We start from the raw sequence: 15,514 nt of genomic DNA on the forward strand, positions 1-15,514 counted from the left end.
TTAAAATGTTAAGTTAGGTCACGTAAATTATGTTATACAATTTAGCCATGACAGACGACGGTTTCACGGTCCACGTCTTATTAGTAAATTAATTTATTAATAATATACCTATATACTATTATATTGTACCATGTAAACATTAGAAGTGTGTTATTCAAGTCTTTAGTTTTTACTCCAGATTTTAAATAATTATTTATTTTCTATGGATAGTTCTAAAGTAAAATGTACGTTGCTTTGTGGCACATCAACAGCTTACTCGCAGTCTTTATTATTTGAAGTAGGTAATATTTTTTATTTTTTTAAAATGTTACGTTTAATTTCAAATTAAATAAATATAATGATACTAATTAACGTTTATATTATAATTATAACTAAAAAAGAGCGGTGCATAGGTACTACTTGAAACCGATTATTAGAAAAATTATAATTTAATTTTCGTCAAAACCATTTTCTTTTTTAAGCTATCTGCGTAGTTAGTTAGCTTTACAGCTATCAACTTTTGGTAGGTATATACAATTGATTTTGATAATTTGTATTACATGATATAACTAAGGGGATGCATGTTGGCTGTTGAACCTGCATAAATACTATTCTATTTCTTCTTTCCATATAAGAATGCATTTTGCACACTTTTTTCCCCTTCCACTGGTCATTACCTACCTATGCCTTTATGTGGGAGATGCGCACAGCTGGCCGGGAACCGGTTGCCACTCGGCGTGTGTTCTTATTTGGAAAAAAGTATAAGTATTATGCAGCCAAAAATTTAATATAAACCTAAATAAGATTTGTTGACTCTATATAAGTCGTATATCCACTTTTATTACAATACAATTTTAATTTTAAAATGTGAGGTATCATCTATAAATTTAAGAGCATTTAACCAAATACTTATCTATAGCAGATGGTTTATTTAACTAAAGAAGCTTTAATAAGTGTTTCAATTATTTGTTAAGATTAATATTTTTATTGTCAGTATCATAAAATATATTTTTGTAAAACATTTATATTTAATTGTTTGGTTATATAGTATTACTACAATAGTACTTATATTCAATGTTTACCAATATTGGATATAAACAACTGAGAGCTATTGGGAAAACTAAAAAAATGAGACCCTCTATCCCCACCTAAGTTGAGTTTATGGCTAGGATAGTTGTTAGATCATAGCTAGGATCTTATGAAACTGTTAAGTACTCCTAATACGTACCCATAATGTATGTTTACAGTAGAAACTAGAAAATAATAAAAATGTAAAATCTGTAAGAGTGTAAGATTCATTCCACTCAAAACCTAACACATTTACATATACATTTTTTTATTTTGCATGTTGTAAATATTAATGTTGTTTTGTTTGTTGACAAAATATAGAGCGCTGTATACTGGTCTGAATTTGGATATCGAGTGGTTTACATTCAAATATCTCAGATGAAATCTCTACCAATTCCATTAGATGGTGCCAAGCCACCTAGTGTACATGCACTGAATCGCATTACATTCCTGTAATTAAATTGATCTATAATTCATTGATTTCTAACCATTCAATTATTTCATTCTAAAATTTTTTAATTTTTTAATTTTTCACATCTAGAACATTGTCAAAGTGGGAAGATCTTGTCAAGTATACTTGTTCAATACACGAAACCAGTCCAAATGTGCCACATGTAATTTTAGTATCAGACTTAAATAATTACTATAGGAATGAAGATAGTGATCAAACTACAAGACTAGCACACATGCTATGTGCTTGTTTGTGTGATGCCATTTCATATTGTAGTAAAGTACATAATTCTACATCATATTTAACTGTTTCAACACAAGACACTGCACTTGAAACACATAAATTATCTGCAATGTATTTCCCGTCAACCACGTGGATTAGCAGTGTCGTTAATGATCAAGTAGTTTTTTGCAAAAAACAACTGTATTTACACCAACAGCGTAGCTGTAAAATAAAGTTTATCGAAATGAACAATAAACTAAGATGCGATTCTGTAGAAGTATTATACTTGTGATATATTTTAGTTATTTTTTTTATTAGTATTCTTGTTTTTAAAGTGTTTTGTATCCAATTTTTATTTATAAATATGAATTGAAATATATCGCATTGAAATATTAAAATATATATTAAAATAATTTTGTGTCAATACTGAGTTAATTATTAAAACTTTAATAAGCCTAATTTATAAGAGTTACAGTGGTGTACACTAATGTGCAATCATATAATTTTTGCCCACATTTAGAGTTCTGATGGGACCTCTTTATATAACCACATTATATACAACGTCTGACTGGCTCGAAAAGGCCCAGTCCGCGATTTGGCAAAATGATAATGTCATTATTTTAATAATTATTGAGAACTTTTCGAGATTGTTTATTGTTTATTTTGTATTTCTATTTACTTTAAACAAACAATAATACTATTAATAGATGTAAAATTAGGGGCCCCCAATTACCATAATTTAGTCGGGGCCCCGTCTGCAGTTGCGGACTAGCGGTCCAAGCCAGTGACCAACTCTGATTATATAGGTATACCTATCATAAAGTATAAACATCTAAAATGCGCATTTTTTATTGTTACACTTCATTTTGTTAATTAGGTAATAAATATTGTATTCAAATATTTCAAATCATAAAGATTAATTATTTCATTTTTAAAAATAGTTATTTACCTTATATTAGGATGAAAAACGTATTCAATTTAAAATCTAACAAGACTTCTTGTCCACTTTAACAAATATTAGTCATTAGGTTTATGCTAATATAGACTATTGTTAAACATTGCAAAATGTATATTGGTTTGTGAATGAAACAATAAAATATTTGTAAAATATGAAGTGTTATAATACCTACAATAAAATATCAAATAATATTACTAAATTAATAAATACATACAATTAGTTAGTTAGTTGTCTTATTATTATAACAATTGCATATAAAATATAATACTTATAGTATACTATGAGAACTTAAATAATACCAAAATAAATTTATAATATTGATTGTCAAGCTATTACTATAGCATATCACTTAATTATTGGATGAGTGCACAGTTACCTTATTTCATACATCAAGTACATTTATCTTGTGTTCGATTAACAATGATGTCACTTAAATATATTATGTTACGTTTTATTAAAATTAATAATTCTCAATTATTAGATCTGGTTTTGATTAGTATACATTTTTATACTTGGTAAAAAGATTATAAAGCACTCTTAATGTTGACTTCAAATCCAAGTTTACAATATCTAAATAAAAAAAAAAACAAAATGAAAATTAATAATTATTGACTTATATTATTAAATCATTCATACTTTTTGTTAATTGATATATTGAACAAATTAAAGTAATTATTTGAATCAAAAATATAATTTTGAGTAATAAAGCAAGTTCTAAATTTTGTACAAAATTTTTTTGTTTATCAATATTTTTACTTAAACTTTTAACTTCTCCAAGATTTGGTTTTAAGAATTTAAAATTTCATAAATTAAAAATATTTATTAAATGGAATAAAAAAAATGGTGTGCATTTTAAATGCTCTAACTAAGGGGTCCAACCTACATGTTGTATAGCTACACCAAGCTAATTGATGTTTTTAAAACATATAAGTTTTTACTGTTTATAATTTATTTATTTATTTATTAAAATATTATACGGGTTTGGAGCCAATTAGTAATTGCATGCATTTATCAATACATAGCATTTGAAAATATTATTTAACAATACAAATAATGATTTTTATAGAACAAAAGAAAATACAATCAATATTATATATACTCTATTCAAAATAAGACCGTGATCAGGCGGCCGAGTTGTGCGCATGGGCGTGGCTTTTGTTCCATAGTAGCGCCCAACGCGTCGCCGTAGTGGGGATGGCGTCTGATCGCCACCCGACGAAAACTGGTCGCCGCCTGGTCACAGTCTTATTTTGAATAGAGTATAGATATATCAATTTATATGCATAATAAGTTAGCGGAAACATGATTTGAAAATTAGTTAAAGAAAATAGAACAAAATGGATTAATATAATTGTATGATTCTTAAGAGTGGTGTGTTAGTAGCTTAATTAGTAGTTTGAGATTTTAAATAAAATAAGTTAGTTGATAGGGTGTGAGCTGAGGCCACTTTGAATGATAGACGGGTTAAGAAGTAGGGACAGTCAATATAGCCATTTAATAATTTATAAATAAAATATAAATCAGGTCTGATTCTGTACTGTTTGAGGCATTCAATATTTAGGTAAGTAAAGGATGGTAATTGGTAAGATGTATTGGGAGTTTTGGGTATATTACACTTAAAAGCTAAAAAATGTAAGAACTCATTTTTAACTTTCTTTATAGTAGTAATTACTTATTATTTATCCTCAATATTTATCATTACCTCTCTATCCTCATCTATTCCTAGCTATTCCTAAACAATTAAATAAAAATCTATTTATTTATTAAACTTTAAGAAATAAAATATGTTACCTTCAGGTCTAGCTTTAGGCGCAGCAAGTCCAATTTCTTGCATTAAATCAAATGCCACATTGACATTATGCACTTTCTGTTCAAAATTTTGAGGTGACAAATTAAATGAATATAGTGGCACAAAAAACCCTTCAAGTAATCCCATTAATAATGTCAAGTAAACACCATCATGGAATTGTGTGTCTAAATCTTGAACTTCCATGTTAATTTTATTCAAATGTTTGTTAACAAATGTCACCAAAGACTGAAAAATCCAATAAGTCAATAACAATATAAAATTAAACTCTAAAAAATAATTTTGTATTTTATACTTTTTTAACCACTTCTAATTTGTCAGGTGCATGATCAAACAATGTATCAAAAGCATCACGCTCGCATCTCATACCAAGATCATCATACCTGGATGTAATTTCTTCGATTACAGTTCGATTCTTCAACACTCCATCACGTTTCTATATGAATATTATTAATGATTTAAAAAAATGAATTGTAGAGATGACCAATACTATTTAAATTTATATTATATTTATTTTAAAAACACCTGTACAATCACTACATTGACAGTGACATTTTCAGGAAGACGAATTGGCGCTCGAAAATGACGAGCTAGTGATACCAATAAATGCAAAATGGCTACAAGGTTTTTAGAATGAACACTTTCAACACTCCATTTTTGTTGCGATAGTCTGTTACCTGTCAGACCCAAGATCTTGAAAAATAAAATAAATTTAAATGAGTTCTTAACATTTTATCAAAATGGGTTTAAATTTCAGCATTTACTCACATTGTTTACAGATCCAAGAACAACATACAATTTTTGTTTTTGCCCTTCCTCGGATTGAGTTACTTCGGGAACATCCAATTTTTCGTTAGTCAATTTTTCTAAAAATAATTTTTATTAATCATTGAATATTATTTATAAAACAAAAAAAATATTTAACATTAGTTGAAACAAAATATATACCAATATATAATTAACTATAACTATAACTAGTTTAGAACGTTGTATTTTTGTATAATTAATATACATCAAACAAATCACATAGATACACAATTAATATATATTTTTTAACTAAAATCATGATACATTTTAATATATTAATACATTTTCTCCTTTTGTTAATTTGTTAAATGTATAGAGAAAAAAATATTATCTTGTTATAATTTAATCAATTAATCAGCCTTCGGGTTAGTTAAAAAAACCCAATTTATCACTAATTCCTAAAATTAACATAACTAATACCACGGAATAGATTAAATATTTTGATCTATTGCCGTTGGTTTTATTATAGACATTGCCAAAACAATAGGAATATTTGTACTGAATGGGTTATCTTTCTATTATAAATTAAATACTAATATTGTAATAATAATACAATATATTTTATTTTTCTTATATAAAGTTTATTTTTACTAAATTCTTTATTTCCTTAATACTAAGGTTACATTTAATTATTTACCATATAGTTTTTGTAAAACTTGTCCATCATATAGATCTTGTTCTAGATTTTTAACGATGATTCGATGATCAGCTAACACATCATTTACCCAATCAATTAATATGTTCATTAACTCTTGTAATTTAGGATCAGAATAGGACTTTGGTTCCACCATGGTCCGTTCTTCATTCTCCTCTAAAATATTAAGTAATACAAATAATTAAACAATACTCTTTCTCTTTTAAGTTTTGAGTAGGTATAAAATAATAAAGTACCAAGAGTATATTCTTCAGGAGGAACATCAGCCATAGCCGGATTGCCTGGCGAGTCGATAGCATATTTACCCTCTTCCTGAACTTCTTGCACTGTAACAATGTCAAATTAATATTATTCCACTAATCGACAATGACTAATTGATGACCAGAGCTCAAGACTTGTGGCATTATTTGCTCATAGAAAATTAGAAGATATCAGAATAAACTATAGTAAATCAAACAATTTTATACTAAAAAGAATTAAATTCCAAAAGATATGAATACATATGTCTGCATTTTTTCTGCTTTTCTGCCAACTATTAATTATGGTGGAAAAAAATTATGTAGGTATGTATGTGCATGTACATTGTACATTATATATTGTGTTTATGTAAAAATGTAAGACTAAATTCCTATTCAACAAAAATAACAATGGCTGTTCAAAATGTATTTATGTATAGCGCTGTACACTGAACATATACCTTGCAGATCGCTGTTTATCCAAACTGTGTCGTGTAGAGCGTGCCATTCACCAAATGATACAATGTTTATGGATAAAAATGTTTTGGTAATATGCTTTTAAAAAAGTGGATATTGCGTTTATTGTACCTATCTTATCTAATTTTTGATTTTATACAGCATACTGTGTGACGTGAAGAGCATATTACAGTAGAAGCTACCTGGGCCAATGCAAATTAGGGATGTATGATATTTAGTATGAATTAATTTTAATTTAATTAAAATGAATGTGTTAAATGTTAATTTAAGTTAGGTAATTTGTTTGCATGAAGTTAAAATATTGAAATACAAATTAAAAACCACTCCAAAATTAGACCATAAATCATTAAAATAGTCTTATATTTTATATTTCATCAAATTATGCCAATTTCTTAACCGATTTATAGACCCAATCAAATACTACATGACAATACGGGACAACTAGAATCAAAAATTGCAACATAACCCTCTGAGTAGGATAAAGTGTTTCCCCATTCTCCTCTAAATTATATTGCTTATTTTACATTGGAACTTTTCTACTTTATCGGGACACCCTTTTTTTTGAGGGGACTTAATTATCTTTTGGGTAAAAAAAATGTTGGTGAAATCAGAATTTGGCGCACGAAGTTATTTTCAAAGTTATAGCTGATCAAAGTTTTAACTTTATATAATAACCCCTAAATACCTATAATGATTAAATTTGCGTAGGTAGAACAGTTGCGCAGTGGTAGTATCGTTGGCCTATGGTCTGACGGCGTTCAATACTCTTCATGTGCGCATTGATTTTTTGTATTTTTTTTTTTTTTTGAAAAATTAAGATTTTAACAATTTGTAATATAGGTTTCAGGAAAATGTTGTAAAATTTTTTTTTCTAAAATATTTATTTTACATCCTTTTTTAAACTACCTCGGGTGAACTTAGGTTTTCAAAAATATTGTTTTTAAAGTATACGTTTATTGCCAGCGCGGCCACTCGCTCGGACATCCAAATTGAGAATATCCCCCTATTTGCTGTGCAAACCACATCAGATGAACTTAGGTTGAGATGAAATAATAACAATTAGGTATGCTCGTTTAGTGACAGGACATTTATGAGTTATTAAACGTATTATATACTAACTTTGAAGTGTCATAACTTCGAAACTAAGTCCGAGCCCCAAATTCTAACTTCACAATCGTTTTCAGCGTACTTAACTACATAAGTTTCAAAAAAAAAAATGCAAAAAATGTCTCGTAAAGTAGAAATATACCTTTACATTTATTCAAGGCATATTATAACGTATACCTATTTCACCATTTTCTAGTGCTATAGCCCTATAATAAGCCTATAAGTCTCGGGCACTGGTGATGACCATATAAGGTAACGTTGAAGTGCTTACCTTCCTTTATTCGCTTTTTACGTCCTAACGTCCCAATTTTATCCCAAAATGTTGTCTCTTCTTTGCTATCATCTTTCCTAAACGAATTCTGTGGTTTAGGAGATTTTGATCTTGGAGAAGTCATTTTAAAATTAAATTTTCAGAATTAAAATTGGTGAATGGTGATAAAAATTATGTTTTGAAAACTGATAAGAAATATTTACAACAAGATAAGACACTAGCTGATCCCACTTTGCTGATTATTGTTCTATGCCCACAGCTGATTCCGTGGTCACTTCCCACGGCGTATCTATAGCCGTGTCACCACAGAATAGATGAAATTTGGTGTCACTTCCTAAATATTTGAGTCGTATTTTGACGGCATTTAATGCAGCAATTGTCCGTCAGGAGCGCTAAGAAGGCCGATTCTTTAAATAATAATTAATATAATCATTGATTATACATAGTATGTATAATCAATGATATAATATAATATGTAGCAGTACATAAAACTTTAAGAAAGAATATACTATATAGTTTACTTCCCAAACGATTTTTTGAAACTTTTATTTTTGGAAATGTTAGTATTTTATGTTCAATGTATTAGCTCAATCCAACGATTTAAAAACTGGGTTTCAAGAGCGCAATTACTCAACACAGACCCCTAAGATATCTTAGTCCGTGATGATAACTTTAACTGAAACTGTTAATATTTCATTCGGAACGCGATTTAAGACGAGCGCTTCCCCGCAGTAAGGCCACAGACTTCTATAATACAGATATTATTGCGCCTTCGTTAATGCAACGCTGTGGATACGTATTGCCATCGAAATGATAAAACATGTTCTAAAATACATCGTATTTTCAAGCTAAATCGTTCTGAAATTCAGTGCATCGAATGAGTTGATGCATCGGAACATCGTAGTTTCAATCATAACTAAAACCCGATTGTCAGATGGATATGCGCTTAAAATCACTGATAAGGGTCGTTATCACTAACGAATAAATTAAGGTGTTCTGAAATAAAGCGATTTTTACCGATTTCATGTAACATACTGTATTTTCATCAAGAATTGCAGCGTTGCATTACCGAAGGCCCGATTATATTGTTCTGTGATTATATAGAAGTCTGTGAGTAAGGCATTTGGCTGGCTTATCATAAAATAACGTTATCATATAGTTAATCTGTGATATAGGTTCCCACCAAAAAATATGTTTTAAATTAATGATTAATATGAATATAATATGATTCTAAAGCTGAGCCCCCCCCCAAAAAAATTTGTCTATTTGCGACTGGTATTTTAGATATTAGTTTAGTCAAATAGTTAGACAAGAATAATTGTAAACTGTATAATTTCGGATTTTAGACATTTTAGTTTTGGAGAAAACAGTTATTAAATGTCCAAATTGTGTAGCAAAATTTACGTTGAAAAAGAATATGATATAACTTTTGATGATTTAAAAGGTATGTTATACTATTATAGTAACTCATAACATAATTGATTTCCTATACATCAATAATTTGATATAATTTTAAACATGGAAACATAATATAAATTATTATTACATATTATTAAATACAAGAAAACTGCATAATTTTTTTTTTTTTACAAGATATTTTTATCTAATAGGTAATGGTTAAGTTTTATGGAGTTAAAATCTTAATAATCTAATTTGTCTCTTTACGTAAAAATTTTTGATTTGAAAATGCTTCTAACATAGGTACTCAATCATATGTAACCATGATCAAATGTCTAGTGAATATTAACATACTCATTGTTTTCGCTCTTAATTCCTCCCGAATAGCATTTGTTTCATTTACAGTTGGCTTATGAATATCATTTTTATGCAATCTTTGTTTTCTTGTGGAGTATAAACGCATTTGGCCACTAATTTTTTATTGGGTATTTACATTTTCAACAGTATTAAAAAGGATTTTTTTTTTTTTGTTCAACATATTTATTATGTCATCTAATTTTTTATTAAGTAATATGTCTTCCTCCTCACTAACTTCACTTGTAGCACATAGACTACGGATAAGCTCAACTTTATTAATTATTTGTCCATTAATACCAGGTGTACTTGGTGTAGTAGATTCCACAAAAGGCTGAGAAATCATCTTTATCAAGTCTTCCTGTTCTCCAATAATATTGTCTTCCAAATAAAATCTATTACTGCTGTCATCAGGTACTATGTTGAATGATTGTGCACAGGCATTTATGTGTTTACAAATATTGAGTTTAATTATATTGTCTATGCATTCACATGTAAACGTATGTATGCAAATATTGCACACTGAACATTTCAAACAGGGTTCATTGCATGTCTTATCAACTCTGGTAACACAATATTTTACTGAGGGATTTGTTAACGAATTTATTATTCATGATTGTCCATCTTCAACGATCTGAATTTTATCTGATGAAATTGACTCGCTGTGTTTATGGCTTTCATGTATTTTTCTGCTTTTAGAATTTGATGCATTCTTTGCTACCTTGATGAGCCTTTTAAACATACTGTCACGAGCTAATTTCATCACTGCATTAATTGTTTTATCAATACGCTTACATTTTTTACCTTCCAGGTAAATATGTTTCAAAACTTTATGGTACGATTCTTACTACATGTTGGTTTTGATGCCGAGTCTTAAACGATAACAGTATGCCTAGACTTCTGAACGTTTTGAGTAATGTTGTACGAAATATGATCCGTATGCTGCAGTATCATTGTCTTCTAATAAGTCATTTATAAATTGATCAAGAGAAATTTTAAACTCATAAATAGATGTCATTTGTAACAATACTCTCAAGGTTTTGTAAACGAGTGATTTTTTTTCAGATCCTCCACTAATCTTACACAAATTATCTCTCCAATTTCTATCGACATGCCAAGTACATAGGAGCCTATGTTCAGCAGGCCACATGACAACGACCCAAGCATTGTAGAATGCTGGTGCATCATCCGACATAAATACTTTGGATTTTATGATGCCAACCTTAGTTTTAATTTGATTAAAAAACAATTTAAATATAGTCTCATGTACTCGGTTTGAAAAACAAAATGCGACAGGGTATCCTGTTCCATATTCATCGACTGTCATAATGGTATATAGCTGAATGTCATAAGCATTAGTCCCATGAGTCCCGTCGATACAAATTTTATTGGGACCAAACTTCAGTATTTGTTTTGCTTGGAATTTTGTCATTAGAATAAGAGCAAAATCTTTTCTCTCTAAAAAAATGTCATCTTCATCTTGGGCTTTATAGTAAAGAATAGGACAATCTTCTTTAAACTGACTTTTCAGTTCGTTGACCCATAGGTTAACACTGACTGCATCATTTTTATGTCTTCTTGTAGCATAATTAATATTAAAGTCACGGGATATATTAGTTAAATCTTGACGTTCAAAAGGAAGTATTCGTTGATTAGTATTATCAGTAATTTCACCTTCACGAATAAAATCCAAAATATGCTTCCAAGTAACGCTAAAACAATAATTGAAAAAAACAAGTTAGGAAAGCTCACACTGCGAGAGTGCTAAATTCCCGGTTTCTACTGGCAAATAATAAATAAAAATCAACAATATAATATATAAACAATCGTTACTAAATATATGTGCTGATAACGGATAAACAGGCACAACAAGGATATAAGGTGTTTAAATTTCAATTAATAGGTAACAATGTAATGATTTAAAATTTATACTTTAATACAAATTAATTTTATACATGAATAATAATGATAATAACTTATATATTCAGTAACGCACATTTATGGAGTGGTAGAAATTATTATAAGCACAATCCCCTATGAAAAAAAAAATCCTGTGTGCGCTACTGTATATATTCGTTTTATACAATAAAATAATGTTAATTTAGTAGATAAGTAAGGTAGTATTAAAAATACAACATGAATATTAGTTCAAAATTATATTATACAGGGTGATTCATCAAGCATGCTTACTACCATTTTTTCCTTTAGTATGAAATTATTCAAATTTATTTTTAAATTTTTAATTAGACTCAGATCATTGTTTTAATTCATGAATTTTTTTTTTTAGTTCTTAAGGAGTGTGGCGACACAAACTTCTGTTTTTAAAATGAAAACCTCACTTTTTGAATGTAATTTATTTGCCAGATAATTTTACTGAAAATGTTGAGCCATCAGAATCAAAATTCAAACAAGTAATTGTTGAGTTATTTAACTTTGTTTACTAAGGATAATAGGTTCATAATAATGAGTTTGGAAGTATGGGGTCTACGAGGCGATTTAAAATTATTGGCGATTAATATTAATTTATTAATATTAATAATTTTCAAAATTGTCAAGTAATAAGTATAATGAATACTAGATGCAATAGAACCATTTTTAAGGACTAGTATCCTTAGAATAAATATTTTAACAACTGAGAAAATACTAGTTTGAATTTTGAATTTTTACATAAAAAAAAAATAAAAAAATATTCAGTAAATAGTTAACAGTAAAAAAGAATGTTTATTTTGGAAAACAAAAATTTGTATTGCCAGAGCACACTCTTTAAGTGTTAAAAAAAAAAACACAAGAATTTGAAAGTATGGTCTTTAAGTATATTTAAAGATTCTAAAAATCAAATTTTGAATAATTGCATTGTTAATGAAAAAAGGGGGTGAGCATGCTTGGTGAATCACCCTGTATGATATAATGGGTATTAAAATATGTTAATACATAAAAACATTTATTAATAATATCATTAGTATATTAGTAAATTTAGTGGCGTACACACTTTTTTTACTGTAACTTATAAGTAAAACTATATATTATGTAATATGAAATATGTAAGTTAAGAAATTTCCAAAAATAATATTTAAAAAAAATTAATTACGTTTTAAGTTAATTTACTCCAAAAAATAAACTACTTGATTTAGATAAATGATTTCACCATCAAAATTGTTCTTATAATGACATAGAAATTGGCTATTTTGAAATTAAAAATAATTTTAATCAATTTTTTTAATTTTTTATTTCAGTTTCAAGAAATAAAAATGAAAAAATATATGCTGTAAATATTTAAATATAGTGAAAGTGTTTTTAAATTATATATGTACAAAAAAAAAATGGTAAATATTGATTATAACTAAAGTTATTTAATTTGTCACATCTTTCTGTTACTCCAAGTATAATATATTATCATTTTTTAAAGAAAACCACTACATTGAAAATATCTGAGTACGCCACTGAGTAAATTTGACAGATTTAATTTAGCAGACAAATAACTAAAACATAAAATAAATACACAATTAATAAAAGTTTACATTTATCTAAAACATAAAATAAATCCACATATAATTACAGTTAAGATTAATCTATAACAAACAAACATTAATAATTATTTAAGCCTTACAATAAAATTAGTAAAATAAGTAAAACATTTAATTTGCCCAGACAAACAGTAGTGTGGTGAACAGTAATTTCAGAGGGAATTGCCACTGAGATTTTTATTAAATAGAGGGGTGGGTGATAGCCAGTAGTTCCCCTAGTAAATGTAATATGATATACTCATTAAGTAGTCAATAATGATCTGAAATAAAATTAATTATTTTACATTAATACATTATTATGCATTAATATTTGGGATATTTGTAATTTGCCTCTAGACAATTTTCAGTTTGCCACACCACTGTTAACAGATTATGGTTTATTAATGCCAAATAGTCTAATGACCGTTTCCAAACATTTTGAACATCACATATAAAAACAAAATTTGAAAAATCACCTAAAATATTATGCCTTGATCTAATTAAACTTATTATTTAATATTTTTGTATAAGATTTATATGTATATAATTAAAGAACCTGCAATCATTGCTCTGTTCTCTTTATCTATCTTCAATCGTCCAATTTCTTGAGCATGCCCACAGTCTGTTTTCCAGTATTTAACTTGTACTGAAGCAATTCCATTGGTCTCTAATATTGTTGTTTCTAGTTTTGAAGGACATGTTTTACCAATTTTGTTGCTTCCCATCGCCTTGATCATTCTTAAATCTTTGCCTGATTTTCGATAATTCAATGAACGATGACAAAAGTAATATTGCTTAACAACTCCATCAGAAATTTTTTTGCTCTAGTATCTAACACATACCTACATTGAAGGTACTGCCTAATTTACTGATTTGGTGCCATAGCGCCCGTCGCATGGGCAAACTAAGTCCGAATAAGTTCAAACTCCACAAGTGCCATTATAATACCCCCTTTCGACTCCCTACCAAATTCCAGGTTGCTCTGTCGATTTTCACTTCCGAGTTACTTGTCACAGAAACATCACAAACTTAAAAACTTAACCAAAAATTATGAACATTTTTACACGTTATGAGTTGTACCGTAATGAAATACCTTGGAAATTTCAAGTGCCTACCTCGAAAACCCATGTAGCTATAAAACAAATCAGTAATTTATTCACATAATCGAATCAGTAAAATCACGTGCCGCCGTCCAGGAAAACTGCTGATTTGCTCTTACACTCTCAATACTTAACCAAAAATTATGATATTTTTTGCACGGTATGGGTTGTACCGTATTTAAATACCCTGGAAATTTCAAGTGCCTATCTCGAAAATACTCTAATATAACTTAATCTCAATGAATGATAAATGTGTACAACTATTAAAATATTAATCATTGCCTGTGTTAAATTTTGCAATATTAATAAATGAGAATGCAAGAAAAATATGCGACTTATTTTTTAATTTTAATAAATACTATTTGAGTGTTACTGCTAAGTAGCAGGAGGCTACTACACTTAAGACTTCAAGTCCTGTATAGATATTTATTTTTGTTTTGTTCACGCTCATATGCTTATTGTAACCGTTATAGATTGAATATATTCTAATAAATGTTAAAAAACAAAAAAATAATATTAATAAATATTATTACATTAGACTCATAAGTCATAACGCTATAATATTATTAGGTACGTAGTATTGTATTGGTGATGGTATATTATAGTAATATACTTTAAACCAAATTTCAATATATTATTATGAAATGCTACACTTAAAATGAAATCAATATAGCAATAATTGTATATACTTCAGGATTACAAATTAATAATAAATTAATACCTAGCCTAATTTATGCATACATTTTTATATAAAAACTTACATTGTATGATAATGATTAACTTAAAAATGAAAATTGTTAATTAGTATATAATCATTGGCACATAAAGATAATTATTAATTAATAATTATACTGATTTGAATATGACGGCTCTGATTTAAATGAGGTACATACAACCGCACGAGTTTTTTGTATTACCATTTAGGCACAAATGACAAATCCTTCATTTTAATCATATTAGGTACATTCAATTTCAGGTATATATATGGATGGATTCTAAGTCACACTCATGTGCTATATTTTAGTAACTATTGTATAGGTAGGTACTTATTTTGTAAGAAGTAAATTTGAGAAAAATGTCTTTAACCCTCAAAATTAAATTCCAAACACAAGTCCTAAACA

The 15,514-nt window shown here is 28.0% G+C and overlaps 3 protein-coding genes across 5 annotated transcripts; 1 reads left to right on the plus strand and 2 right to left on the minus strand.

Annotated features, from left to right (window-relative positions):
* On the plus strand, nucleotides 1-2,144 carry LOC100168091 (uncharacterized). 3 transcript variants are annotated; one of them, XM_008185707.3, is made up of 3 exons: nucleotides 1-277; nucleotides 1,369-1,499; nucleotides 1,589-2,014. In XM_008185707.3, exons 1-3 carry the CDS (start codon nucleotides 203-205, stop codon nucleotides 2,010-2,012), a joined length of 630 nt encoding a protein of 209 aa, XP_008183929.1. In that variant the 5' UTR covers nucleotides 1-202; the 3' UTR covers nucleotides 2,013-2,014. The 3 variants fall into 3 exon arrangements, with proteins under 3 accessions (XP_008183929.1, XP_016660580.1, NP_001155780.1); XM_016805091.2 differs by having other exon boundaries at nucleotides 5-83; NM_001162308.2 differs by having other exon boundaries at nucleotides 30-281; nucleotides 1,589-2,144.
* Nucleotides 2,145-2,553: 409 nt separating this feature from the next.
* On the minus strand, nucleotides 2,554-8,239 carry Parva (parvin, alpha). Its single transcript, NM_001160336.1, has 8 exons — nucleotides 8,039-8,239; nucleotides 6,184-6,273; nucleotides 5,930-6,103; nucleotides 5,254-5,351; nucleotides 5,011-5,178; nucleotides 4,781-4,921; nucleotides 4,470-4,713; nucleotides 2,554-3,248 (listed from the first exon to the last, which is right to left on the minus strand). Exons 1-8 carry the CDS (start codon nucleotides 8,160-8,162, stop codon nucleotides 3,172-3,174), a joined length of 1,116 nt encoding a protein of 371 aa, NP_001153808.1. The 5' UTR covers nucleotides 8,163-8,239; the 3' UTR covers nucleotides 2,554-3,171.
* A 2,443-nt stretch (nucleotides 8,240-10,682) lies between these two features.
* LOC103309671 lies at nucleotides 10,683-14,030 on the minus strand. Its single transcript, XM_008185724.1, has 3 exons — nucleotides 13,850-14,030; nucleotides 13,682-13,769; nucleotides 10,683-11,502 (listed from the first exon to the last, which is right to left on the minus strand). The coding sequence occupies exons 1-3, from the start codon at nucleotides 14,028-14,030 to the stop codon at nucleotides 10,683-10,685; spliced, it is 1,089 nt and encodes a 362-aa protein (XP_008183946.1).
* Between the last annotated feature and the right edge of the window lie 1,484 nt (nucleotides 14,031-15,514).

This window comes from Acyrthosiphon pisum, chromosome A2 (assembly GCF_005508785.2).
Source record: "Acyrthosiphon pisum isolate AL4f chromosome A2, pea_aphid_22Mar2018_4r6ur, whole genome shotgun sequence".
NCBI lineage: Eukaryota > Metazoa > Arthropoda > Insecta > Hemiptera > Aphididae > Acyrthosiphon > Acyrthosiphon pisum.